The sequence below is a fragment of the Colletotrichum phormii genome (assembly GCF_030913505.1).
Source record: "Colletotrichum phormii strain CBS 102054 chromosome Unknown BDP81scaffold_12, whole genome shotgun sequence".
Taxonomy (NCBI): domain Eukaryota; kingdom Fungi; phylum Ascomycota; class Sordariomycetes; order Glomerellales; family Glomerellaceae; genus Colletotrichum; species Colletotrichum phormii.
The window spans coordinates 669,443-695,026 of record NW_026851454.1 but is presented as its reverse complement, the minus strand read 5'-3'; the positions used below and the strand labels follow the sequence as shown (position 1 = coordinate 695,026).

At 53.8% G+C, this 25,584-nt stretch overlaps 9 protein-coding genes across 9 annotated transcripts; 6 read left to right on the top strand and 3 right to left on the bottom strand.

Moving 5' to 3' along the window:
- Positions 1–1,116: 1,116 nt before the first annotated feature.
- Positions 1,117–3,324, top strand: BDP81DRAFT_297672 (uncharacterized protein; the record flags this gene model as incomplete). Its single annotated transcript, XM_060583106.1, has 1 exon — positions 1,117–3,324. A coding segment is annotated over one exon (2,208 nt), but the record flags the coding sequence as incomplete, so codon positions are not given.
- Positions 3,325–4,091: 767 nt separating this feature from the next.
- On the top strand, positions 4,092–5,786 carry BDP81DRAFT_430011 (GRIM-19 protein). The gene is made up of 4 exons (XM_060590568.1): positions 4,092–4,419; positions 4,740–4,846; positions 5,080–5,232; positions 5,310–5,786. The coding sequence occupies exons 1-4, from the start codon at positions 4,369–4,371 to the stop codon at positions 5,353–5,355; spliced, it is 357 nt and encodes a 118-aa protein (XP_060444240.1). The 5' UTR covers positions 4,092–4,368; the 3' UTR covers positions 5,356–5,786.
- Positions 5,787–5,973: 187 nt separating this feature from the next.
- Positions 5,974–6,918, top strand: BDP81DRAFT_395204 (Six-hairpin glycosidase-like protein; the record flags this gene model as incomplete). The annotated part of the gene is made up of 2 exons (XM_060588043.1): positions 5,974–6,009; positions 6,103–6,918. 2 exons carry the CDS (start codon positions 5,974–5,976, stop codon positions 6,916–6,918), a joined length of 852 nt encoding a protein of 283 aa, XP_060444239.1.
- Positions 6,889–11,211, bottom strand: BDP81DRAFT_376311 (armadillo-type protein). The gene is made up of 3 exons (XM_060586737.1): positions 10,170–11,211; positions 9,852–10,117; positions 6,889–9,800 (listed from the first exon to the last, which is right to left on the bottom strand). The coding sequence occupies exons 1-3, from the start codon at positions 11,029–11,031 to the stop codon at positions 7,200–7,202; spliced, it is 3,729 nt and encodes a 1,242-aa protein (XP_060444238.1). The 5' UTR covers positions 11,032–11,211; the 3' UTR covers positions 6,889–7,199.
- Positions 11,212–11,971: 760 nt separating this feature from the next.
- BDP81DRAFT_430008 (uncharacterized protein) lies at positions 11,972–12,658 on the bottom strand. The gene has a single exon (XM_060590567.1). It carries the CDS (start codon positions 12,326–12,328, stop codon positions 12,116–12,118), a length of 213 nt encoding a protein of 70 aa, XP_060444237.1. The 5' UTR covers positions 12,329–12,658; the 3' UTR covers positions 11,972–12,115.
- BDP81DRAFT_461850 (kinase-like domain-containing protein) lies at positions 12,484–13,981 on the top strand (the record flags this gene model as incomplete). Its single annotated transcript, XM_060593830.1, has 2 exons — positions 12,484–12,760; positions 12,819–13,981. The coding sequence occupies 2 exons, from the start codon at positions 12,484–12,486 to the stop codon at positions 13,979–13,981; spliced, it is 1,440 nt and encodes a 479-aa protein (XP_060444236.1).
- Positions 13,982–14,783: 802 nt separating this feature from the next.
- Positions 14,784–15,754, bottom strand: BDP81DRAFT_321851 (60S ribosomal protein L27a; the record flags this gene model as incomplete). Its single annotated transcript, XM_060584653.1, has 4 exons — positions 14,784–15,033; positions 15,084–15,129; positions 15,186–15,304; positions 15,723–15,754. 4 exons carry the CDS (start codon positions 15,752–15,754, stop codon positions 14,784–14,786), a joined length of 447 nt encoding a protein of 148 aa, XP_060444235.1.
- Positions 15,755–16,107: 353 nt separating this feature from the next.
- On the top strand, positions 16,108–19,216 carry BDP81DRAFT_430006 (DNA repair helicase). Its single transcript, XM_060590566.1, has 4 exons — positions 16,108–16,451; positions 16,508–16,966; positions 17,020–17,736; positions 17,788–19,216. Exons 1-4 carry the CDS (start codon positions 16,293–16,295, stop codon positions 19,120–19,122), a joined length of 2,670 nt encoding a protein of 889 aa, XP_060444234.1. The 5' UTR covers positions 16,108–16,292; the 3' UTR covers positions 19,123–19,216.
- A 1,399-nt stretch (positions 19,217–20,615) lies between these two features.
- On the top strand, positions 20,616–25,524 carry BDP81DRAFT_430004 (NACHT and TPR domain-containing protein). Its single transcript, XM_060590565.1, has one exon. It carries the CDS (start codon positions 20,977–20,979, stop codon positions 25,327–25,329), a length of 4,353 nt encoding a protein of 1,450 aa, XP_060444233.1. The 5' UTR covers positions 20,616–20,976; the 3' UTR covers positions 25,330–25,524.
- Positions 25,525–25,584: the final 60 nt, after the last annotated feature.

Genomic DNA, 25,584 nt, shown 5'->3' with positions numbered 1-25,584 from the left:
GCAAAGCAACGGACTGCCGAAGACACCGAGGTACTTGATCCTGCCAGAACAGGTACACACACCAACACAACACCAACTCTGCCCCACTCAACGGGACACTCCTTCGCCGCGCCCCACTCATCCCGCCGCCTAAAAAGCTACACTCGGAAAAGCATTCCTGCGAAACCCTGACCGACCCGGACCCGCTCCAGCTCCCCAAGTGGTCAGTGCTCACCGACAGCTGACCCCACCCCACCCCGTCTCGCGGCTTCGCCTGGGCTTCCCGGTTGGTTCCCCTTTTACCGCGCTTCACCTTGCCTTCACCTTGCCCTGCTTGCGGTGCACGTCACGGTTCGGTCCAGACCTACACAGTAAGGTGCCCGCCTCCACTCGAAATCCCCGAGCTCCAAAACCTCCACACCCCCCCCCCCCCCCGGACCCCAAGCGAGTAAGAGCATCAGCAACTTCCATTGCGATTAGCATCGAGACCAGCTCCGACTTCATCCCACCACGCTACAGATAGCACGCGTCAAGCAAACGAACATCTCGCGCGAAAGGATCAAGCATTCCGTCCAATTGCATCACGTCACCAAAAACTCAATTGCGCCTAGGACCCCCGAGGAATAATCAGCTAGTAGTCAAGGCTAAGAAGAATACGGCCTTCCCACGCGTTTCTTCCTCCTGTTGCCGCCTCCTCCAGCAACCAACAACCAACCAACCACGACGACAGCTTTGCATAGCTATTTATCCATCTTACACCTCTCCGTCCATCTCATCCCAACGCAACGCTCCAGAGCTTCCCCGTCTGTTGCGTATTCGTCAAACACCCCCCTCATCAGCTTCGGGGCAATGGGATTGGCCACTACACTGGCACCTTCTCCGATTGTTACTGGGGGAGTCTCATTAGGTTCGTCGCACCTCCTCCCTCGACTTTCGAGACGTCATTGAAGCACCCGACCTCTCCGCGGCCGCCTACCGCGCGCTGTGTCACGTCTTCTTCCAACCCTTGCCTGCATCTTCCACTTTGCCATCCATTTGCGCACACGCGCGTGTTTCAAAGCCCACTTTGCTGACCTTGGACCTTTTCCCATCGCGACAGACTTTTAGACCAAACCCTCCCAGTAGTCTGCCGTCATCATGGGCAAGCTACTTTCACTAGGAGCGCGACTGCGCTACCCGATTACCATTACAAAACTCCTCAAGCGCCCCGGCGACACTGTTCAAAAACAGGAGAGCGTGCTGGAATACTCTTTCAAATGGATGCGCGAGGTCGGCGACCCCATCGCCGGCAACACTTGGCAAGAGGAGGAAACCACAGTCGTCGGCTGGGATAGTCCGGCCGAAGGCACACTCAAGGAATGGCGTCTCAAGGAAGGCATGACATTCACGCGCGACGCGCCGTGTATGATGGTCGAGGAGGCCTGCTCTCACGAGATCCAGTTCCAAGGCTTGTGCGCAATCTGCGGCAAGGATATGACCGAGGTGAACTGGGCCACTGCCGAACGCGATACTCAGCGCGCCACCATCAACATGACACACGACCAGACCGGCCTCATGGTCAGTGGCGACCTGGCTGCGCGTGCCGAGTCCGATACCCAGAAGCGTCTGCTACGACAACGGAAGCTGAGTCTCGTTGTTGATCTCGACCAGACCATCATCCACGCCTGTATCGAGCCGACTGTTGGCGAGTGGATGGAGGACCCGTCAAATCCCAATTACCACGCTGTCAAGGATGTCAAGAAATTCCAGCTTAACGATGAAGGCCCCCGGGGGATGGTCACATCTGGCTGCTGGTACTACATCAAGATGCGGCCCGGTCTTGCCGAGTTCCTCGAGAAGGTTGCTGAGCTTTACGAGTTGCACGTTTACACAATGGGAACGCGCGCATACGCTCTCAACATTGCCAAGATTGTCGACCCTCAGCAGAAACTCTTTGGCAACCGCGTCATCAGCCGTGACGAGAACGGAAGCATGATCTCAAAGAGTCTGCAGCGGTTATTCCCGGTGAACACGAATATGGTGGTTATTATCGACGACAGAGCAGATGTGTGGCCAAGCAATCGCCCCAATTTGATCAAGGTTGTGCCATACGATTTCTTCAAGGGCATCGGCGACATCAACTCGAGTTTCCTCCCGAAGAGACAGGACATCCTGCCCGCGCCACCCGCACCCGAAGCGAAGCCAACACCGGCAGCCCCAACAAGCGAAGCCCCAACAAGCGAAGCGCCAACGAGCGAGGCGTCAACAGCCGACCAACCAAATGGCAAGGTGTCTGCCATTGACGAGCTGGTAAAGATGAGCAGCGGCGACGACAAGGTCCTGCAGGAAACACAAAGCGGAGAGCAAGAAAAGTTGTTGGAGCAGCAGATCAAGGAAAGGCCGCTTCTCCACATGCAAGAGGCACTCGACAAAGAAGATGAAGAAAACGAAAAGGTCACACAGGAGGCCGAGAATGGCGCACATATCATGACAGTGCAACATCGATCGCAAGTCCTCCGCGACGACGATGCTGAGCTGCATTACTTACAACAACACCTCACTCAACTACACCACAAATTCTATACCGAATACGACGAGAAGCGCGCTGCTGCCCCTACACAGTTAGCCCCGCGGAAGAAAGCGGGCGACGACGGTATCGACCTCGACGCCGTTCCAGACGTCGGCGAAGTCCTCGATACGATGAAGGCCGCGACTCTCGAAGGCACTACAATTGTCCTGTCTGGCCTCGTTCCCCTCGGCGTCGACGTGCTGCAGTCCGAGATTGGCATCCAAGCCATGAGCTTCGGTGCGCAGATTTCGACGAGGGTGTCTAAGCAGGTCACTCATCTCGTTATTTCGACGTCTCGCCCGCGTACCCAGAAGGTCAGGCAGGCAGCCAAGATTCCGAGTATCAAGATTGTTAGCCAAAATTGGCTGTCTGATTCCCTCAGCCAGTGGCAGCGTGTCGACGAAGCACCCTACCTGGTCGAGGTTCACCCGGCAGATCGGCGTCAGCTAGCCTTGTCCGAGTCTACGGAGGCAGACACAATTTCTGATGCCGATGGCGATGACTCACGGCCGCACCTGACCATCATTGATGAAACGGGCGAGCAACGTGTACTCGAGGAAGACGATGATGCCTCGGACGAAGACGAAGGCGACCAGGACGGGGATGAAGAGAATATGATGCTTGAGTTTGAGGACGGTCAAGTCAGTCCGATAGACGGCTTGAAGTCGTTCGACTGGGAAGGCGTCGACGACGAGATGAAGGAGTTCCTCGGGAGCGACGACGACAGCTCAGATGCCGACACGGAAAGCCGTAGTGGCGATACCGATGCCGGCGAAGACTTGCCATCATCCCAAGACTCCTCAAATTCGGTCACTGGCGGCACCAAGAGGAAAGCCATGGACGACGACACGGCCTCCGACGAAGGTGGAAGTGCATTGTCCAAGAAGCAACGCATTGCCAAGAGCCGCGGTGCTTCTAAGCTGAGCTCAGTACGGACTCCCAACGTCGAGGATAACAACGAATCGAGCAGCCTGCCTACCCCACAAGTTACGGGCGACGAGGAGGATGTCGCGCTCATACCGGACGGCGCCGCTGCGAACGGAGTCGACGACTTTGACGAGGATGATCTCGAGGCAGACCTCGAGGCCGAGCTCGCGGCCGCCGGAGAGGACTAGTGACCCTAACCACTGCAGCGAGAGGCATGATGCATATAAAAAGAAGCTAGGAAGGGGAGGCCGCAAAAAGTGAGGAAGAACGTGGGAAAGAACGTGACGAAGAAAAAGTTGGTTGGCTATGGTTTATTCGGTTTATACCCCAGCCTTTCCGTTGGCGAAGCATGGCATGGAGTTGAGATGTGCAAATATGTGTAGGATTCAAGTGCAGTACGCTGGGGTGGTGAATAGACAATACGGTGTTGGGTCGGTGCATATCTAGCCACTTGATATTTATGACCTATTCGATGCATCAACTCCAACAACATTTCCATGGCTAAAGCTCAGTGACATTGTGAGCCCTTGGGTGCCTCGGTGCTCACCGAGTGGGTATCTCGGTGAAGGTGAGAAAATGGGTCCGCAATGTGCCTTACATAATCGGTCGGCCAATTGAGCGAATCACCATCGACCCGAAAACAATCACCTCAGGCACCCCAGGCCAAAGCTTGTCCCGGAATTTCGAGCTCGACGACCACCATATCGCATCGCAACCCACACACCCCCCGTCGAACCGACGCCGATACCCCCGATCTCTCGAACCAAACGATTGTTTGTTCGATACGCAATTCAATTGACTCCCCGACGAACGGAGGGGCAATTGATCGACACAAGTCACTCGACGAAACTATACACACCTTCTAGACGAGCGCAGCCGACCGCGTTGGGTCGGTAGGAAACGATTGAGACAGGATGCCTCAGGATATGCCGCCCGTGGGAGGTTACCAGGCTGTGCAGTACAAGGTGAGTTCTGGCAAGCGGTGGAGGGGTTGAGGGAGTGAGGAGGATGAGGGAGTCGCAAGAGGAGGACTGGAGAAGGGATTACCGGATCGAGCGGGGAGTGGCAGCAGCAACATGGCAAGAGGAGGCACTTGGGACACGGAATGGTTGAGCTGGGCGCTTTCGACAGTCGAATTGGCTCCCGACCGAGGATACCGAACTGGAACGACGAGAGGTTGCCAGGGAAGGGATATTCTGGACTCAGGATCACGAACATGGAAACGACGAAGAGACGAGGAGGAGCCGCGACACTTTGAAGGAATCATGCTGATAATTGGAAACAGCGCAACCTGCCCGCCCGTGGATTCCGCCCCGGCACAATGTTGCTCGGTATGGGACTGGTGATGGGATACGGATGGTACCACTTGACCAAGGGTATCCGGGAATCCAAGTACGTTGCGACCCATTTACACCCAACACCTCGATTGCGATACTCCCCTATCTGGGTACTGGACGGAGTTGCAGGTGATCTGGTGGACGAGATGCCATACTACTTACTCTACGAGGGCCAGTGAGGCAACTCGACTACAGGAAGCACGCAACGACGAACAAATATCAGAGGGAGGCGTAGAGCAGTCTTATGGGTGGTAGAGTCGCTGGGAGAAAGATGCTGACGAGTCACAGCGAGCTGGCGAGAGAGAAGATGTGGGCGCGAATTCACATTATTCCCCTCCTTCAGGCCGAGGAGGACCGCGACCAGGTCCGCAGGTGGTACGCCGACCAGGCGAGAGAAAAGGAGCTGTTGGGCGAGAACACCAAGGTCTACCACAACGAGAGGTATGTTGATATGTTCCTTCGGTGGAGAAGGGGAGCAACGGGGAGTGAGAAGAAGAGAGCTAACTTGTGATATACAGATTCGTTCGTCCTACCTTTGCTCTTGCGCCGCAGAGCAAGAACTAGATTTTCCATACTTGTATCTGGCGGAAGGGAGAAGGGGTTAGAGGGAAAGATGGGTTGGGGCAAAAGAAGCTGACAGAATGCTGGCGTATGTATATGATACTTTTCGAGAGGGAGAGAATCAAGACGACCTGTTCCATCATCATGCTTACGGTTGCGCCGTTCTCTGGCTTTTGGTAAAGGACGAAGTGTAAAAACGTGGCCCATGGCAGGCTATGTTGCCCACTGTGCTTCAAGCCGTGGGCGAGGTTAAGATTGCAGTGCTGTATGCAAGAACAACAGCCCTACATCACAGCTTGATATTTGCTGTGTGATTGGAGGTCAGAGTCCGCACATTTCCACATGTGCGCCGCTGCAGAGCTAAGCGTCAGTCTCATATCATTCTCCCAAGCCTTTGAATCTTTTCCCACCCATCTGTGCGGCTCTCCAGTTCTTTCGCGGTAACAGTGGGGCGAATGGTGCTTGATTGGACATGGCCTCGACCAGAGGGCGTGTTTTCTATGCCTGAAAGTGAGGCTATCGACATGTTTCTGCACTTGTCAGGAGTGTCGCACGTAGTGGTTGCCTCACGTTAGGCAGAGCGGAAACCTGACCAGTTCAAGAAAGCCGCCATCTCACGCAATGGATTGGCGTTGGGTTCTCGACGGGAAGAATTTTGTGCGAATATTTCCCTGTCGATGAAAAGGATACCTAGTCAAGCCTTCTCAGACTCCAGTTTTCATAATCACGTACACATGCGAAGCGTGTAAGTCAATCAAGGCCCTCCGATCCGCAATCAACACAAACCTCTGGAACCCGGACCTAAACGCCTACATCCTCTCCGAGACCATACAAACAGGCTTCGCACAAGACGCAAACGCCCTCGCCATCCTTGCCGGCGTCCCCGCCTCACCCAACACCACATCCTCGATCCTCTCAACCCTCTCAAGAGACCTCCTCCTCCCCTCCGGCCCTCTAGCCTTCTCAAAATCCACAGTTCTCGCGGGCTTCGCGCAGAAAATCAGTCCCTACGCATCATCATACCACCTCCGCGCAGCACTCTCCGCCGGTGACGCATCCACAGCACTAAGCCTCCTCAAACCCCTCTGGGCGCCCATGGCCAACCCAACCCACGAGAATTACACAGACTGCTTCTGGGAAGCACTAAACCCAGACGGAACCCCCTGTCTAGGCATAGTGACGTCCCTCTGTCACGGGTGGGCCGCAGGCCCGACGGCGGAGTTGAGTCGTTACGTCCTGGGCATCCAGCCTGTTGCGCCCGGATTCGCGGAGTGGAAGGTTGAGCCGCTGACGTTGGGGTTGGAGTGGGCTAAGGGACGGTATCCGACTGTGCTTGGGGATGTTGCTGTGGATTGGCGGTTTGAAGGTGGGATGTTGAGGATGGAGACTGAGAGTCCTGCTGGGAGTAAGGGGAAGGTTTACTTGCCGGAACCGATGGTGACGAGTCTTGAGAAGTCTGTTATTCGGGTGAATGGAGTTGTGAAGAATGGAACTCAGTTTGAGGTTGATGGAGGGGAAGCGTTTGTACTAACGCAGGAACCTCTTGGCGCAGGATTATTGGCTTGAAATATTAGTCAAGCGTGAATATACATTTAGATCGAGCGCCGGCGTAAAGACACGTCGGCACGAGAACCACATATAGTCACCATCAAGTCATTCTTCACAGGCAATTAAAACGAATAAGAAATCGATTCATCGGCATCATTAAGTCTCATCATCCATGCGGTGGTATACCCAAAGTCAGACAGCCAACCGACGACCAGAAGCAGCAAAACCATCAACGCCGACCCATGACCTTAGTACTACACGGCCACAAGGCCAGCTTGCACCATCTCGTCCACATCCCGTTATGCCTGAAGCTGAATAACCCTGAAGCCCTCGGAGACAGTCTTGGTAATGTCCTCGTTCTTGTGCTGCAACAACCCAAGAGCAAAGGCGACGTCGTTCCATTGGCGCTCGGTCTCGCAGCGGGTAAGTCTGGCGGCAAGCTTCTCGGCCAGCTGCTTCGCGTGCTTGTCCTTCTCGACGAAACCCAGGAGGAATCGAATAATTCTCCGGAAGCTCTCCTCCTCCAGGCCCTTCTCGGCAGACAGCAGGGAGAACATATCGACAAAGTGGTTGTAAACGGCGTTGTCCTTGGTGCTGAGTTCCGTGAAGAACATTCTCGCCAAATCAGCAATGCGACGGTCTTCATCCTCTAGGCACTTGGCCATCTCGCCCAGCTGACCCTTAACCTTGACTTGACCGGCCAGAATGAGGAATGTGAGCGTCATCAAGCATGTGCGCTTGACAGACTGGTCCTTGTCCGCCAGGCGACGGTACAGGAAGTCGGTGTTCTCGTCGATGAGGTGGTTGAAGCACACAGCCATGTCGCCGAGAGCGATGACGGCGTTGGAACGGACTGTCGCATCGGCCGAACGCTCCATGATGGTGATAAGGAGGGGGAGGTTGGCCTCGCAGTACTCCGAGCTCACACACATAAGCTTGGCGAGACAGAGGGTTGCGGCGGCCTGCAGTCCCTTGTCGGCATATGTGGTGTTGTTGGCGCAGACTTCAGACACCAGAGGCCCAAACTGTGCTAACAGAGACTCGGGGCCAAACAGAAGCTCACGCTCACGAATATGCGCCATGGCTTCGGTGAAGTCATCCTCAGTCGTGCCACCAATCAAGTCCAGGTCATCGGGCTCGTCCTTCTTGCCCGCCTGGCCGGTGGACTTGTCTGCGGTCTTCTCCTTCTCCTGCTCCTGCTTACGGCGCTTGAAATCGAGCTCGCAGAGTTCAAGGTGCACAATCTGCTTGATGGCAACATGGCCAACGATAAAGAGAAGCTGAGACAGGCCGACAGCGGCATCCCGCTTCTTTGGCTGCGGTGCCGGAGCAACAACAGTCTCGTTTCCATCTTCGTCAACGGAAACAGAGTCAGCATCGTCTCGCGAGACTGGTCGTGAGCTCGGCTGCGAGCTAGTCTGCGAGGCTGAACGCGATCGGGGAGCAGCAAAAACTTGCTTCGTCTTGTGACGAATAATGTCGGAGCAAAGCGTGTCGGGGTGCTTGGAGATGGCGTAAATCGCGTTGATTGCCTGCTCTGCAACACCATACCACTCTTTGCTCTCGGACGGGACTTCGGTGATGGAAGCCAACTTGGACAAAACGGCGTGGTCATTCGGGAGTCTAGAGAACTTGACGGCAGACTCCTTTGCTTGGCGACCAGTCGGGTTGATGCGGCGAAGGGCAATGCAAGTGTACTTGGCCAGCTGAAGATCAGCGCGGCCATGGGAACCCAAACCAGTGCGCAACATTGTCTCCATCTCTCCAACAACAATCTCGGGGTTGGCAGTCGCCAGCATACCGAGCACAATGATGGCGCCGCGGCGTTGTGTCCTGGAAATCTCGCGCTTCTGCACGCCGTAGACCTGCCAAAGCTTGGCAATAACGATTTCAGGGACCAAGCCTTGCTTCATCATGGTGCTGAGAAGTTGCTCCAATGATGTCAGCTCGGCGGGAGTTGCGCCAAAGGTCAAACTGATCATGTTGCGGGCGATGAAGTTGGCTGCATCGTTGGAAGTGAAGGAGTCGGGCGCCTCGAAGAACAGACGCTTGTAGACATCGATAAGATGGCCCTGAACGCCCTTGCCCTCATCACTGTTGCCCTTGGTCCAAATGAGACGCAACATGCGTCGGATGCCGACCTTGTTCTGCTCAATGTTGTAGGCGTCGCCAACTTCGAAGTAATCCATGGCCTCGATGACCTCGCTCTTGTTGCGTGATCCCAGCAGCTGGCAAACGGTGCCAGTAGCCTCGTGAAGGACGTCGATGAACTTCAAAGCCTCAGAGTAGTATCGCTTGGTGAGAGTAAGCTTCTCGATGGCCTCGGATGTGGCGGCCTCCTCGCGGGCCTTGCGGACCGCCTCGAACTTTTGCTCGTCGGACATGGGTGCGGGCTTCTGGGGCGACTGCTCAATCTGCGTCGCATCGTCGAGAAGCTGCTGATCAACAGTGGTGTCAGCTCCTTCGCCGAGGCCTGGCGCGCCTTCGGGCGGCTTGAGCGCATTCAGCTCCTCGTCCACCTTGTCAAGACGTGCCTGCCATTCCTTGCGGGACAGCTGAGCGCCGTGCATGACTGTGAAGGGATGTGTCTTGATAAGAGCCCCCAGAAGCTTGATGGCATTCCTCCTGACGTGACTGCTCTTGTCCTCGAGGCTGCGGCAGGCCATTTCCGCAGCGCGTTGTCGTCGTTTGGGGAACTTCTGTTCGAGATCGCACAACTTGACGTAGACTTGGATGGCTCTGCATCTGCAGTAAGGGTTGATATCGAGGAATCGCTCTTCCAAGACGTCGAAGAAGGCATTGAGCTGAGACTTGTGGTTTTCGCCGCGCTCGTCCTGCTTGACTAAGTGGGCAACCATATTTCCGCAGACCTCGATGAGAGAGCAACGCAGTGTGTAAGACTTTGAAACTCGTTAGCAATGCTTTACTAATACGCGACGGTGGAGCATTACCTCGCTGTCTAGTTGTTTTGCGAGCATGGTCATTTGCTTGATGACCAGTCTTGGGGCCAGCTCGGAGAGCTTGACGATGAACTGAGAGACGGACTTGGGGCCCTTGGTGTCGTTGGAGTTGAACTCCTTGTTACTGAGTTCGCGAAGGACCTCATCGGCAAGCTGAGGGTAGTCGTAGGTCTCGGCGAGGATGTGGAGGAACTCGGCCATGGGCTCGGAAAGGTGCTCGAAGTATGTGAGGTTTTGGACGATGGAGATCTGGGCCGCTGCCGAGAGTTAGTTTGGATGCGCAAGAATGCGCCGCACAAGACGACGTACCGTATGCGTGGCCGTGGTGCTTGACAGCGATGCAGAGGACCTTGAAAGCGTGCATGCGGATTGACGTGCTCTTGACGCGCTGTTCACTCTCGAGGACCATGTAAACGGGACGAGTCAATAGGCCGATGAAGGTGTCTCTTTCGGAGGTGGTCAGGAAGATCTTGGTTAGCTTGAGCTTGAGGACTTTGCTCATGATGTCGAGAGCAGACTGCAGCTGGGTTGCCGAGTCCCATACACCGTCCTTGTCTCTGGGCGCATTCTTCTTTGGCTTGCCGCGACCTCTTGCGACTGGTGCTGTTGAGGACTTTTCGGCGGCCTTGGTCTCGACAGCAGCGATGGTCCATTGGAGAAGGAAGCCGTAGATCTCGAGGAGCTGCTTGTGGTGGGCGAGTGTCTCTTGTTCGTCGGGAGATTCGAGGTCGTGGTTTATCGCATCGCCCTCGGCGGCCAGACCTGACATGATCAAGTCGAAGATCTTGCTAAGAACCTGTGGCGGGAGGAAGGCGGTGTACCTAGAGGAGTTGAATAGCTCAGAATGGCGTTCATTAGGGGACGTGGAAGCAGAAGACGACGGAAAGGAGGACAACAAAAGAGAGGGGTCTGAAGGATGAGGGGAGATGGGTGCGCACTTGAGGAGGAACTGTAGTGAGTCGAGATGGGCACTGCGTGTGATGGCCTCGGGGTTCTCGGCGACAGCGTCAACGATGGGGTTGAGAACCGGATTGATGACGGCGGCGGTGAGGCCTTCGGGGTCATTTTCGTAGTCGAAGAGGGAGCCATCAGCTTCCGGGGTGGGAATACTGGCGGGATCGCTCATGTAATGCTTGAGCGCATCGTTGATGTCGAATGCGACCGAGTCCATGGCTGCGGTCTGGTCGAGGTGTGCGCACCCAGCGACGGAACGCGATCAAGAGGCGGGGGGGGCGGGGGGGGGGGAAGAGGGGAAGAAGAAGAGGATGGGAATCTAAAGGATGAAATAGAACGAGAGAGAGAGAGAGAGAGACAGAGAGAGGAGGGGTCAGTCAATGTCTGTGACCAGCCGTGGTGTTCTCGTATGGCCTGGTGCGTGGTGTTGCAAGTAGCTGGTGGGTTAGTAATGCACAGGGCCAGAAAAGGAAGCAAAAGAAGGCGAAGGAAGCGCAAAACGGCCTGTGGTGTTGTGTTGACGATGTGTGTGTTAATTGTGGTTAATTACTTTCAGATGGGAGGGTGGAGGGACAAGATGCGCCTAGCAACCAAGTGGGAATTTGTTTATTGTTTTCTTTTGGAGTCCGACGCGACCGGGCAGTGTCTGGCAGTTCTGCCACCTCTCGAGGGAAAGTCACTTTTTTCTGAGGTGCGGGGTCTAGTTAAGCGAAATGATTGGTCAGCGCAATGTTTTCCAGGGGACCATGACACTGTTTACAACGCAAACTGCCCCTCCATTGCACCCATTTAGTGCCATTTGGTGCTATTCGGGGCCATCCTGGGACCCCCCGCGATGTACCTTTTAGGTGGTAGACCCGGGGCCAGCCGCCAAAAGGACGAATGCGAAAAGAGCACCAGAGTGAGAAGAGCCCGCCGACGTGCATCGGATGGGACGCACCAAGACCAAAAGAAATCCAAAAGATTCCCACCTCTCTCCTACACAAGGTAATCACCTGCTGCCAGATGCAAAGAAAAAAGAAATTCGAAAAACAAGAGCGTCCAATTATAACCTTGGTCACCTCCCAAGACACCTCACCATACATCAAGTCCTTGTACGCTGCAGACTGCAGACCATCTCAGGTACCTCTACATCGCTAGCTTGTACTGCAAAACCCTCCCAAAGAAGACCACCGCCGTCTCAAACTCAATCGAATAATACAACAAAACATTCTCTCAATTCCTTCCACCACAGCCTCGGATGACGCAGTGTACAACCCAGCGAGATTCCTCAGCTGGCCTCAGTCAACCCAACCTGGATGCTATCGATCAATTGACTCGATTTGGCCAGACCCTCGACGTCCAGGCCTGGCACCGGCACGATTGGGCAACAACACCAACGCCCACTCCGCCGCCACAACACCAAAGCCGCCAGACACCACACCCTCCTCCTCCTCCTCCACCACAATCGCAACCACAATCACAACACCAACAAAACCACCCGAATCAACCACACACTTACCCGCCCCAGCCATACCAAGCTCCAACTACAGTCCCAGCCCTAGACACTGTCTCGAACTCTACACGCGCGCCCTCTCCCTTCCATGCCCCGGCACTCACTTCTCCCGCCCCGGCAGACTTGCGATTGGCCCACCGCCCCATGACCGCAGAGTCGAGACCGCCGCACTCCATGGCCACGGCCACACGCAAACGCAGCCGCGACAACTTTGAAATTCACGAAGATCCCCCCCACGCCCGCACAGAAGACACCGAGATGATGGCCGAGTCGGAACAACACACCGAAGAGGTCGAAGAGGAGGAGGAGGAGGAGGTCGAGGAACCCTCCGACGAGAGCTCCGATGAGGACGAGGTTGTCGACACGGACGTTCAACGCGACATGGACCGTTTACAAGATACCTTTCCCGGCTTCCCCCAAAGATATCGCCTAATTAAGAGGATTGGTGAAGGTATGTCACTTTGTTGTTGCTTTGTCTGTTGTTTCCCACTAACAAACACCCTCTGCAGGCACTTTCTCGACAGTCTACAAGGCTGAGGACCTCCAATACGAGTTCTACGATAACAGCTGGGATCTCGAAGAAAAGGACAACCTCGCTGCGAAGTGGACGTCGCCGCCTCTGAAGTCCAACGCCAGCAACACATCAGTAACCCGCGATCGTCGCCGCGCCCGATATGTCGCCATCAAGAAGATCTACGTTACCTCGAGTCCCAACCGCATCCTCAACGAGCTCGAGCTCCTGCACGACTTGAGGAACTGTGCCGCCGTGTGCCCCTTGATCACAGCCTTCCGGTCCACTGACCAGGTCATTGCTATACTGCCCTATTTCCGTCACGAGGATTTCCGTGATTACTTCCGCCAGATGAAGGTCTCGGATATGGCCATCTACCTTCGCAGCTTGTTCACCGCCCTGAAGGCCGTCCACGAACACAAAATCCTCCATCGCGATATAAAACCCACAAACTTCCTCTACGACCCTCAATCAAGACGCGGTGTGCTGGTCGACTTTGGTCTTGCTGAACGCGAGGGTTCCGACAGCAAGCCTTGTCTCTGCCACGAGAGCAAAGACGTACGCAAACAGAGAATCACCAACAGCGCGGCATCCCAAAACGGCCCTCAGCAGGGCTACCCCAAGACAGACACTCGGCCGTCCAGGAGGGCGAACCGTGCCGGCACAAGAGGTTTCCGTGCCCCCGAGGTGCTTTTCAAGTGCACCGAGCAGACGACCAAGATTGACATCTGGTCAGCGGGTGTTATCCTATTGACAATCATGAGCAAGCGGTTCCCCTTTTTCAACAGCGCTGACGACGTCGAGGCCATGGTTGAGATCGCCACTATCTTTGGTGTCAAGCGCATGAAGCAGGCGGGCCTCCTCCACGGCTGCATGTTCGAAACCAATATTCCCACAGTCGGCAATGCAGGATTCTCGCTTGGGAAGATTATTCTCTGGTCCACATGCCGCACCGATGGCGGTAAGGACGGTCAGCCTGGCATTCCCTTGACAGACGAGGAGAAGCTGGCCGTCGATTTCCTGGAGCGCTGCATGGAGCTCGATCCTGCTCGACGCATCAGTGCCAAGGACGCTTTGGAGCACGAGTTCCTACGGGAACCTAAGCCCAAGCAGTCGGTGGAGATGGATGATGATGATGAGATGCATATCCTGGAGGCGTAATGATAATGTTTTGACACTAAAAAAAAGAGATTTCGATACCAACGGCGAGTGTCTTGGGGCCACATTGAGCATTGAGTGAGTGGATGCATGGGTATGGTGGTCAGGCATGTATTTGTACAAACGATGGACGAACATATGGGAATTGGGAGTACGGAGGTAGCATGCCGGAATAGTGGAAGGCAAAGGCTTGGGAAAAGCATGCATCATGTTGAGATGCGCTGTTCGGACGGAACGCATACCGTAGAAACTCGTCAAACTCGTACTTGCGCTAGCCCGTGCATGCAACGATTTATACCTTTCTCAGTACCAAAAACTCGCTGATCTCCGCCACTGATTGAGATTTAGATTCCGAATAGAGGCGTGTATTGGTTGAATGCTCAGTGAGACAGCGGGAGCACGGGCTAGCGCAAATACGAGTTGCGTGAGTTTCTACGGTACATAGGTCGAGACTAGACAGAGAACAAGACGAATAGACGTAAAAAAGTAATACCATTTCAAATCGTACCCTGTCCGCCTCATGGAATCCCAGACACGCCACTAAACCGGATATCATCAAGCCATGAACTTTTGATTTGGAAGAGCCTTTCGTTTTTTTATTCGTCAACTCCTCGAGGTCGGGTCATTATGTAAAAGAACCGTTTTTCCATCGGTCCTTTTCCCGTGTATCCGCCAAGCTTTTGACTGTGGATGACACAAGATGTTCGCAGAACGCCGTCCGCTTGACCCGTGGCTATGAAGCCATCGTTCCCAAGTACCGTTGCATACCATCCGTCGAGAGTTGTGATGATTGTATTGACTGAACTTATGCGACGAGCTCAACGACACCACCGGCCTCGGTGATCTTCTTCTCGGCCAGCTTGGAGACCCACCGAGCCTTGACGACGATGGGGACCTCGGGGAGGCGGCCCTTGCCGAGGACCTTGGAGTAGCCGAAGGGGAGGAGGTCGATGACGGGGACCTTGTCGCCCTTGCCGGCGAGGTACTCCTCGCGCTTCTCAGCGGGGACGAGGGTCCAGAGCTTGTCAAGGTTGATGACGGGCTTCCAGAAGTGGCTGCGCAGAGTTAGATGAAGTCTGTTTGAGATTTGTACTGGATGACATACGCTTGCTGCTTGTGGAAGTGACGCATACCAACCTTACCGAAGTAACCTGTGAGATTGTTAGCAGGACGTTGATGATTCCGTTTGAGATCAGGAAGAACATACCGGGATGGTACTTGTCCAAGTTGGTGCGGTGGTGGTGCTGACCACCGGCCAGACCACGACCACCGGGATGCTTGCGGTGCTTGCCAACACGTCCGTGACCGGCGGAGACGTGTCCGCGGCTACAGAGAGAGAAAAAGAGAAAGTCAGCTTCCGGGTACATTTGGAAACGAAGACAATTCTCCCAGGATCGCAGAATGGCAGAGTTGGTGGTTATCACGCCCCGTCCCCTCTCCTCACATCTCTGTATCACCAGAGGAAAGAGTCAAGGGACGGGTGTGATAACCTCCTTTTTGGTGGGGAAGCAATGTTGACGCCCTTGTTTTCAACATGCTTGACCCCCTCTGAACCATCGCGCCTGACATGGCAAACAGCCAAACATCATTGTGCATGTTCCTTCTTTTTTCATCCTTCCCATCCCTCACGACGGTCGCTCTGGCATCAAGCCATCGAAGAAAACGACTGCGCGCGCGCGAAACCGTCGAGAAGGATAAAGACCAGATTTATAGAATCGGAGCGGAGCGGGATTGGTAGACGTACTGCTTGCGGGTGCGCGAGAATCGGGTAGGCATGGCGTCGGCTGTGGGAGTGGTCGACTTGTGGTGGTTAGTATCGCTGAGGAACTTCCTTTCGCAAAAAGTTCGCAAGAGAGGAAATTTGTGCTGGTGGTGGCAGGCTGGCGGCAGAGCCCCGGGCAATTGGCGGGGCGGAGGGCAGCCAGCCCTAAGGTCTTTGGTGCTGGATGGGACCTGAAGGTGTGCATTATGTCAGCATGGGATTTTCCTGCCCCAGTTCCATTGTTTTCGTTTAGCCCCACTCTCCGGCTTCCAGCCCGGTCCACAGCTCACCGATCTCCCATGATTCTCCCTCACCGAGGTGAGCTTATTGGGTCGGGTCTGTTTTCTCTCTGTTCAATGCACCCGGCAACCGTGACCCTTGCGACCCTCTGCATGCACGTGTGTCGACGATCCGGGACTCACAATACTGTGCCCACATCGATCATCGAATGCTTGTTGACATTAGTGACAATACGCTGCCTTCTTCGTCGCATACTAGCTAGCTTCAAAAGCTCCGCGGCGTTTGCTGGCCCATCTCTCATGTCACCTCGTCATGGCAGACGAGCCCGGTGACATGACTGTCCCGGACGGCATTGACTTCAACCACCCTTACGCGCCTTACGATGTGCAGACTGACTTCATGAAAGCCGCCTATGGCGTATTGCAGCAGGGAAACGGACAAGTCGGCATTCTCGAGAGCCCGACAGGCACGGTAAGAGGCCACGAACAGCAATCGCGTGCACTCAAGTGCTGACTTTCATCTCTAAGGGCAAATCACTCTCACTAATATGCGCCTCATTGACATGGCTGCGGAATCAGCGTGTTGAGGAACACGAGGCATCTCTCAAAGTCAACATGGACGACTTCAAGGATGAGCCCGACTGGATTGTGGAGCAGATGCTACGCCGGAAAAGAGATGAGCTCGCCCGCACCTGGGAAGAGCGAGAGAAGAAGTTGGAACAGATTCGTCAAAAAGAAAAGGCCATTGAAGCTCGCAGTGCTAAGCGTCGCCGTTTCGACGATGGCCCCTCGAGATCAAAGCCTCGTGCTACTGACGGTGAAGAGGATGACGAATGGTTGCTCGATGAGCCAGATGCAGCTGGGTCAGCCAATGACGGCGACGCCATGAGCGGCCTCAGCAAGGAGACAAAGGACATTCTCTCCAGGTTTGGCTTGGGAAGTCTCAAGCCCGAGCAAGAGGAGGTCAAGGTTGCCGATGGAGTAAAGGTGCGCAGAGCCCCTGATGTTGCTGGGCACGTTGGTAACATGAGTTCTATCAGATATACTACACGTCAAGGACGCATTCCCAACTCACTCAATTCATCCATGAACTGCGACGACCATCGTTCCCCTCTTCCGTACCTCGGTCGATTGTCCAACGCCAGAGTGAAGACGATCAACCTGCCAAAGAACCAGTCAAGCACCTGCCCCTATCATCACGACAGAAACTCTGCATCAACCCCTCCGTGTCGCGCCTCGGTAGCTTGTCCGCCATCAATGACCGCTGCGCGGAACTGCAGAAGCCCAAATCCAAGGATAAGTGCCCACACGTCCTGAAAGAAGATAACATTGCCGAGACGCATCAGTTCAGGGACACTGCCCACGCCACGTTGCCAGACATTGAAGACCTGTACCATCTGGGGAAGAAGCTGTCTGTTTGTCCATACTATGCATCACGCGCGGCGATCGCCGGTGCCGAAATTGTCACTTTGCCGTACCCTTTGCTTCTGCAGAAAAATGCAAGAGACGCGCTCGGCATCAAGTTGGAGGGCAATGTGGTTATTGTCGACGAGGCGCATAACATCATGGACGCGGTAGCCAACGTGTATGCGTCCGAGGTGAAGCTGAGCGAGCTGAGGAGGGCACGACAGATGCTCGGCATATACGTCAAGAAGTTTGGCAAGAAGTTGAAGGGAGAGAACCGAGTCATGGTCGGGCAGGTGGGCAGAGTTGTCGAGGGTCTCAGCGAGTGGATGGATGGGCAATCGAAGCTCAAGGTAGGACTCCATGACCGAAACCTCACGTCTGTGCTGACTAACATGTTGCAGAGTACCCAGGGCATCGTCGACTCCAAAGTCCTTCTCCGCTGCAAGGGAGTAGATCAGATCAATCTCTTCCGTCTGATCCAGTACATTCAAGAGTCAAAACTCGCCTACAAGATCGAGAGCTATGTTGCCCATGTTGAGGAAGAAGCCGCTGACGTAGGCCACGTCAAGGCACCGCCAAGATCATCCACGCCTGTTCTTCACATACTATCCTCATTCCTAATCTCCCTCACCAATCTGAGCTCCGAGGGGCGCATTTTCTACGAAAAGCTTGCCACGAACCCGCCAGATATCCAGCTTTCTTACCTACTGCTATCACCAACACACGCCTTCTCAACCATTGCCACGAGCGCCAGAGCTGTCATCCTCGCTGGCGGCACCATGTCCCCATTCGACGACTACAAAGACCATCTCTTCCCATACCTTTCCACCTCAAAACTCACCACCCTCAGTTGCGGGCATGTCATTCCACCGTCTAACCTCTGTGTATGGACCCTGGCGGGCACACGGCCCGGCCCAAATCGGGACACCAATTCGACTTTTGAGTTCAGCTTCCAGCGCAGGGCCGACAAGGCTATGGTAAGCCAGCTCGGCCTGGCCATTTTGAACATGTGCAACGTCGTCCCAGATGGCGTTGTCATGTTCTTCCCAAGCTACGGGTACCTCGACGAAGTTGTTGCAGTGTGGGATAGTCGGACTGCCGGGGAGCCCAAGTCAATATGGCAGCGCCTTCAAGAACGGAAGCAGGCATTCAAAGAAACCCGCGGCGGATCCAGCGACGAGGTGCTGGAGGCGTATAGCCAAGCCATATTGGGCGACGGCACTGACGCAGAAAAGGGAGCGCCACCCAAACCTCGGGGCGCCCTGCTGCTCAGCGTCGTCGGAGGCAAGATGAGCGAAGGCATCAACTTTTCCGATCGCCTAGGTCGGTGCGTCATCATTGTAGGCCTTCCATACCCAAACATCAACTCCCCCGAATGGAAGGCCAAGACAGAATACATCGAGACCACGACTGTTCAGCGACTGACCGACCCTGACGGCACGACGAAGATGTCGAGAGACGAGGCGTTGGTGGTCGCGAAGCAGACGGCGAGGGACTTTTACGAGAACGCGTGCATGCGGGCCGTGAACCAGAGTATTGGGCGGGCTATCAGGCACATGGGTGACTATGCGGCCATCGTTCTCGTGGATCGCAGGTATGGAACGGAGAGGATCCGGGGAAAGCTTCCAGGCTGGATTCGAGGTGGTATGAATGGTGACAGCCATGAGAAGGGGCTGCCTCAACTGATGGGAGCACTGAGTGGGTTCTTTCGGTCGAAGAGGACTGGAGCATCGTGATAGTGTCGTTGGCCTCGTTGGCGTGTACTGTCTATTGTATAATCCGTATTGAATAGGCTCCAACTGAGCATCTCGTCCAAGAAGAGGAAACGAGTCAAGTCGCTGACCAGTACCTGGCGGGAGGTTTATTGGTTGCCACCAAGTAAGTATATCGAGGTGCGCCCGGACATGATCGCCGTTCTAGATACCAGGGATTCCAAAAAGATCGACCTCGAACACGGCAGTCTCGGAAGCAACCCTTGAATGTAGAGGTCAAGGCTGGTCTCATGAGAAGCACCGATAGCCTACTTAATGACAGGCTCCGAGTTCGAGTTCGAGTCCCAGTATGAGTACTAAGAGATGTAGCCCCCAGTGCAGCACCGGGGTCCTGAACTCTTTTTTACCCTTTGTGTGGTTATTGGTATCTATATATAGAATCTTGTCTTACCCTCGAGTGTTTGTCTCCTAAAGGCACGTTAGCGGTAGGATGACCTTTGCTTTTCCTCTCCATCACTTCTAACCGACTTTATTACATTCTAAATGGTTAAATAATTCTCTAAAATATTCTATGAGAGAGCATTCCTATGACCTTTATTCAACATCAGTGTCTAAATGAAAATACAAGATGAGGTCGTTCATTTGAGATATAGACAAGTCAATTTGGAGTAGAATCAAGAGACAATACCGGCGGGAAGGAGCTCTCGTCCCGTCGTTAACTCCCGGAGCGGCACTCCGGCGCATGTTGTACGCTCATTGGACGAGAGGTTGCACCGCCTTGTTACGATTATGTCAGCATGCTATGTCAGCATCGATACGGCATCAGTACCTGTGCCACCCCCACTTCATCCCCATAACGGTGCCTTAGTGGCGTAAGCCGTACTGAATCTCACTCTTGATTTTCTTTTTTCGCGGCCTCGTGTTACCGTAATTCGGTTGCCTGAATCGGCGTCTATCCCGTGACTCACTGCAACAATGAGGCTCTTCAACACTGTTCATGAGAGAGAGGGCTAGAATCAGCCACTCGTCTACTGAACAAGAGACTCTCTGAATGGCCATCAGTCACTATGGCACTCGCAGCGGGAGCCGACGTGTCCTACACCCCCCCGCAGTTCTGGTGTTTTTGAGGTTCCATAGTGAAAATCCTACGCTACCTCGTCGTCTAGTATTCTTTGCATACGCCGCCTCGCCGCGATATCCACCGGCCCCCAATGAGCTGACGAGCTGACCTTGGTGAACCTGGGCAGGGCTGCGTCGGTTGTGTCACGCGTCGCGGCGACGGTTTGCTATGCACTCACATTCACCGCCTGCTTTCGCCTCGTTTGGCCTGGCCTGGCCTGACCTGAACAGTCTTGAATACTGAACAAGCTGTCTTTCTTTCTGGCCTCGGACTGGTTGGTCAAGCTTGGTTGCACAGCTGCCCAAGTCTCCGCAAGCTTACTCGTACCTTACTACTTGTAGAGTACGAGAGTAGATCTACCCCTCGTCACTCCCGATCTCTCTGACGCAGGTCTCACCACCACCACCACCACCACCACCATCACCACCTTCTTTACCTTACTTTAAAGCACTTTATCTTAGGTGCTTACTTCCTTAGTTGTAACCACTCGGTCGCTCCCGCGCTCCTTCCGCTGCCTTAGCTTACGATTTCAACATTTTGAGGCAGTGACCTTCCCGTCCACCGTTTCCTCGTTCCTGTCTCATTCCAAGTGTGGCTTTGGACCGATCTGAGGTTCTTGTCGACTGCAACTATTGACGGGAAACACACCTCTCCGACTGCTCAAGACCTCAAGACCTCAACATCCTCCTCCTCCTACTGCTACTATCGTTGTTATTGTTTTTCTACTCTCTCTTTATTCCTCGGACAACATCTTCAATATGGATGAAAAAAAGCCGCAATTGAGGCGCTCCGACAGCATCGACCGGCGATTCGCCGACGTCCTAGCCAATGCCCAGAAGCAGTACAACTCCAAGGGGATTGATCTCACGGCTTACATGAACCCACCCATCAAATCCACCGAGGACCTCATGAACATCATTGCCGACCAGAATAAATCCTTCCAAAGCTTCCGCGACAAACGCAAACGCCTATTTGAATATCTGTCGGCCGCCTGCAAACCCCTCGAGATTGCTGGCGAAGCTTTAGCAGGTGCAGCCGAAGATGTTTTCCCACCGGGCCAGACCATTTTCGCCGTCGTCGCGTACCTCATCAACACCGCCCGAGGTGTTTCGGACGTTTACGATACCATAACCACATTATTCGAACAGTTGAAGGACTTCACTGTCAGACTCAAATTTTATGTCTCCCAGGAGTTGTCGCCCGAGCTCCAGGACAAGCTCGCCGAGATTCTCGTCAGCGTCTTCGACATATTTGTCATCGCTGCACACGAGGCAAAAACAGGCCGTCTCAAACGCTATGTCAAAAATATATTCGGCAAGGGAAGCAATGTCCCTGATGCCATGACGAAGCTGGTTTCGCTGACCGAGGGCGAAGAGCGCCTGGCCATCGCAGAAACCAGTGCCGGCGTCAAACGATCCCTTTCAAATGAGCAGAAGCTTCTGGAAATGATGTCGAGAGTCGATGTCAACGTTCAGACCTTGCGCAACGAGACTCGCGTGCCCCAAAGTCAGACAAGAGAGCAAGCTCTCTCTTCCAACAGAGACAAGCTCAAAAAGATTCTCCAACCCTCCGTTTACCCATTAGATTACTACACTGCTCTGGAAAGGACCCGCACCCCTGGCACCTGCGAATGGATTCTGAAAGACCCTGCTCTCCGAGCTTGGTTTGCTGGCGATATCCGTTTCCTCTGGATTTCTGGAAACCCCGGCACAGGAAAGTCATACCTAACATCCCGTCTGGTCTCATGGGGCCGAGATCTGCTCGACGAGGAGCAAACCACTAGCATGATGGGATACTTCTTCTTCCGCCAGAACAACCCGGAATCTAGATCCGTGGTCCAGGCTATCAAAGACATGGCATACCAAGTCAGTGAGCAAGACGTCTTTTACGGCAAACAGCTCGTCCAGAACATCGCTTCTAGCGATGAAATCAAGACAGTCTCAAGCGCTTTCAGAAGATTGCTCGAAGACCCCTGCAAGCCTGACAAATGGAAGAGGCACATCTATCTTCTTGTGGACGGCCTAGATGAAGCCGAGCCCAGAGAAGTCACAGAGTTCTTAGCATTGTTGGGCGACCTGGACAAGCAACAATCGACAGGAACAAGGGTGCAGGTTGCCTTGATTGGACGAAATACTCTCACGGAGGAGGTCCAGGGATCGATGGGAGATGAAACTATCAGCAGATCACTTCTTGTCACACCCGACCGGAACGGGCACGACATTGAGTCCTATATCAAGGAGGGAGTTAACCGTTCTCGCATTCTTCGACGCTCCACACAAAAAGAAAAGGACACAATCATCGATGCCATGACCAAACAAGTCGACAGTCTTTTCATCCTGGCCAAGTTCATGTTGACTGAAGTCAACAGAAACAGGCACCTGACAGACATTGCGAAAAGCTTGAGGACCTACCCCAAGGAGATGAATGGAATGTTGACAAAGGCCGTAAAAGACTTCAGCAGAACCTTTACTCAAAGAGATGCAGACGATTTGAACGAGATTTTGCGCTGGGTCTCGGTTGCCGAGATGGGCTTGACTCTCCAGCAAATCGAGTCTTTTCTGGCCCTTAAGATGGGAGACGCCCCGCTGGACCTTGAAGGATTACTGAGAGGCAAACTCTCCTGCTTCTTCACACTTGAGCGGGAAGACGGGCTCTCGACAGCTGATCTTATTGAAAAGCACGAGAAAGCCCGTCATTTGGACAAACTGGACTTCACCGACACAGATATGAACATTCAGTATGATTCAAAAAAGAGCACTACATATGTCAACTTCTTCCATGATTCAGTCAAGGAGTTCTTCCGAGGAGACTCGTCAACGAATCTCAAGGCAGATGGCGCACATTGCCCATCCATCGGGTTCCATCTTGCCGACGCGAGACTGCACGTTCTCAAGACCTGTTTGCGAGTCTTCACTGACCCGACATACGTCACTCTCGGCGAGGATGGGCTTTCTGCGCAAAGGTATGCTGCCTGGTACTGGCAAGAGCACTTGGACTACATCGAGATCACTACCATCTCCAAAGCTGAGAAGACCGACATTGGCAAACGCCTCTATACCATGCTTACTGACCCGGACATCCTTCTCACCTGGACAAACCTATTCGAGGAAAGTCTAGACATCTGGACTGACCGCAACATCGAAATTGTTTCCCAGTGGCTGAGAGATGCCGATGTTACAAGCGCTCTGACTCCAGAGCAGAAGAAGTGGACCAAGTCGGCGACAGAAAGCCCTGCAAAATTGCTTGAACCCATGGGGAGAACATTCGCCGAGGCTTGGCTTGGGGAAGGGTCTCGAGTATACATGACGACGTTGTTCTGTTTCGGTGTTGTCCAGTCACTACCGCTGTTGGAAAGGGGCAAAAAATGGTCCGATTCCGAATATCACTGGCAGGAGGTGCCGCTGGAAACGAGGATCAAGCAGGCCGCCGACTGGGCGAAACAGCCCGAAACGGGACATTGGCTCCGGAGAATCGGCAGTACTCTCTTAAACTTGGGAGAGCACACCAAAGCATTGGAATACTTTAACAATGCTTTCAAGAAAGATGGCAACAAGGCGGAAAGCTTCGGCCGAATGGGGCTTTGCCACGGCCTGCATGGCAACTATGAAGTGGCTCTGAAATTGCACCATGAATGCGAATCGTTGGAGAAGACGCGAATGGCCGAGAACTTTTACAAGACCGACCAGGAGATCAAAGGTGCCAAATGGAGACTTTACAGGAACCAAGCTCAAATTGCGGAGTGCTACAACCGTATCGGCCGCATAAACGAAGCGATTGAGTATTGCCGTAAGGCAAGGGACAACGTCTATGGCGCCCCCGAGTTTGAAGCCGAAATCGCCCATATCAGGGTTCTTACCGAGAACAACCGGCTTCCAGAGTTGATGAAGCTCTCTGATGAAATGGACAGCTTGTTTTGGGATACGGATAAAGGGAACTCTCGCTTCGTACAATTCCTTCTGACCCAGATCCCCGACCCATCCATCAAGGACTGGTTTCCGCAAGCGGCGGCTCGCGCAGATCCAAGGAAGACAGGTGACTTGGCAGAACGCTATCGCAGTGCCATTCAATCCGCGCAAGAAGACCAAGATTCTTGGAAAGAGTTTTATCTACAGAATGCACTCGGCAACATCTTTTTGGCGGCGCAAGACTACACTACTCTTATTCCTATCCATGAAAAGATTTGCTTCCACGATTACAAAGCAAGAGGCAGCCTGCCTTTTCGGATCGAGTACATCGCTTCATTCAAGCAGCTCACCAGAGCATACTTCATCAAAGCGCTGGAAGCTGACCAGACATTGTTATCCAAAGCCAGTGGGAAAGCCAGTGGGGAATGGATCAAAAAGCTAGAGGTGCTCATGCAACAGCAGCAGAAGTACCAGAACAAGAATGTTCCATTGCACATGGCTGGTTTCGACTTCAACGAGCCATCCATCTTCCTGATCCTGCTATACCGTCTGTGCAACAGAGTAGCCGAATCACGCAAGCTGGTCCAAGGTCTTGTCATTGAATGCCTGAAACTCTTGGAGGACGAGGAGCCTCAGAATGACGAGATTAGTATCCGCCACCTTCAGCGGTGTCTCCTTGCTGCTGGAGACAGAGTCAATGCCCAAGCGCTATGGCAGTCGACAAGAACCCCGTCACTGTCTGCTAACCTTTCCGGTCATCTGAAGGCTGACCGAAGACGATCGAGCTCGCCCAAGATTGGGGGGCTGTCACCTAGGATGTCGTTGTCACCCAGCAGACGCAGCAAGCAAATTTTCCTCACCAAGATGTTCTCAGAAGATGACGATGTATCTTGCGACTACTGCCTCAAGAGATTTGAGCCGTCTGAAGAGTTTGCAGTGTGTTCGTACTGCATCGACTTGAAATTTTGCATGACCTGCTTAGACATTGTCAAGAGTCAGAAGTTCGAGCCAGGTCACACTTTGGTGTGTAAGCCTAGCCACAACTGGCTCATCGTGCCGCCCTTGACAGTCAATCTTCAGGCGAGTGAGATTTTGGTTGATGGACAGGTACTCAAGCTGGAGGAGTGGAAGTCAAAGCTACGACAGGAGTGGGTGCAGACTGAGCCGGCCAAGACAGGAAATGGGCTTGGATTAAAGTGGAAGTAGACCACGGAGATGTGACTGGGTCATTGGATGTAGCGTGGGTGGCATCATATTAGTGTTATGACGGCAGCTTTCTATGCCGCCGGAGCGTTTGTTTCTTTACGCTTAGATGTATTTTAATGATAGCGTAGTGGTTAATCGTTGCACTCAAAGCGCAACATGCCCAGTAGCACTAGTTCCAAAGCATCCAACTCTCCATTCAATCTTTAAGCGCCATCATGAGCAATGAACTCACCTAAACCACGTGGATTGGGCATA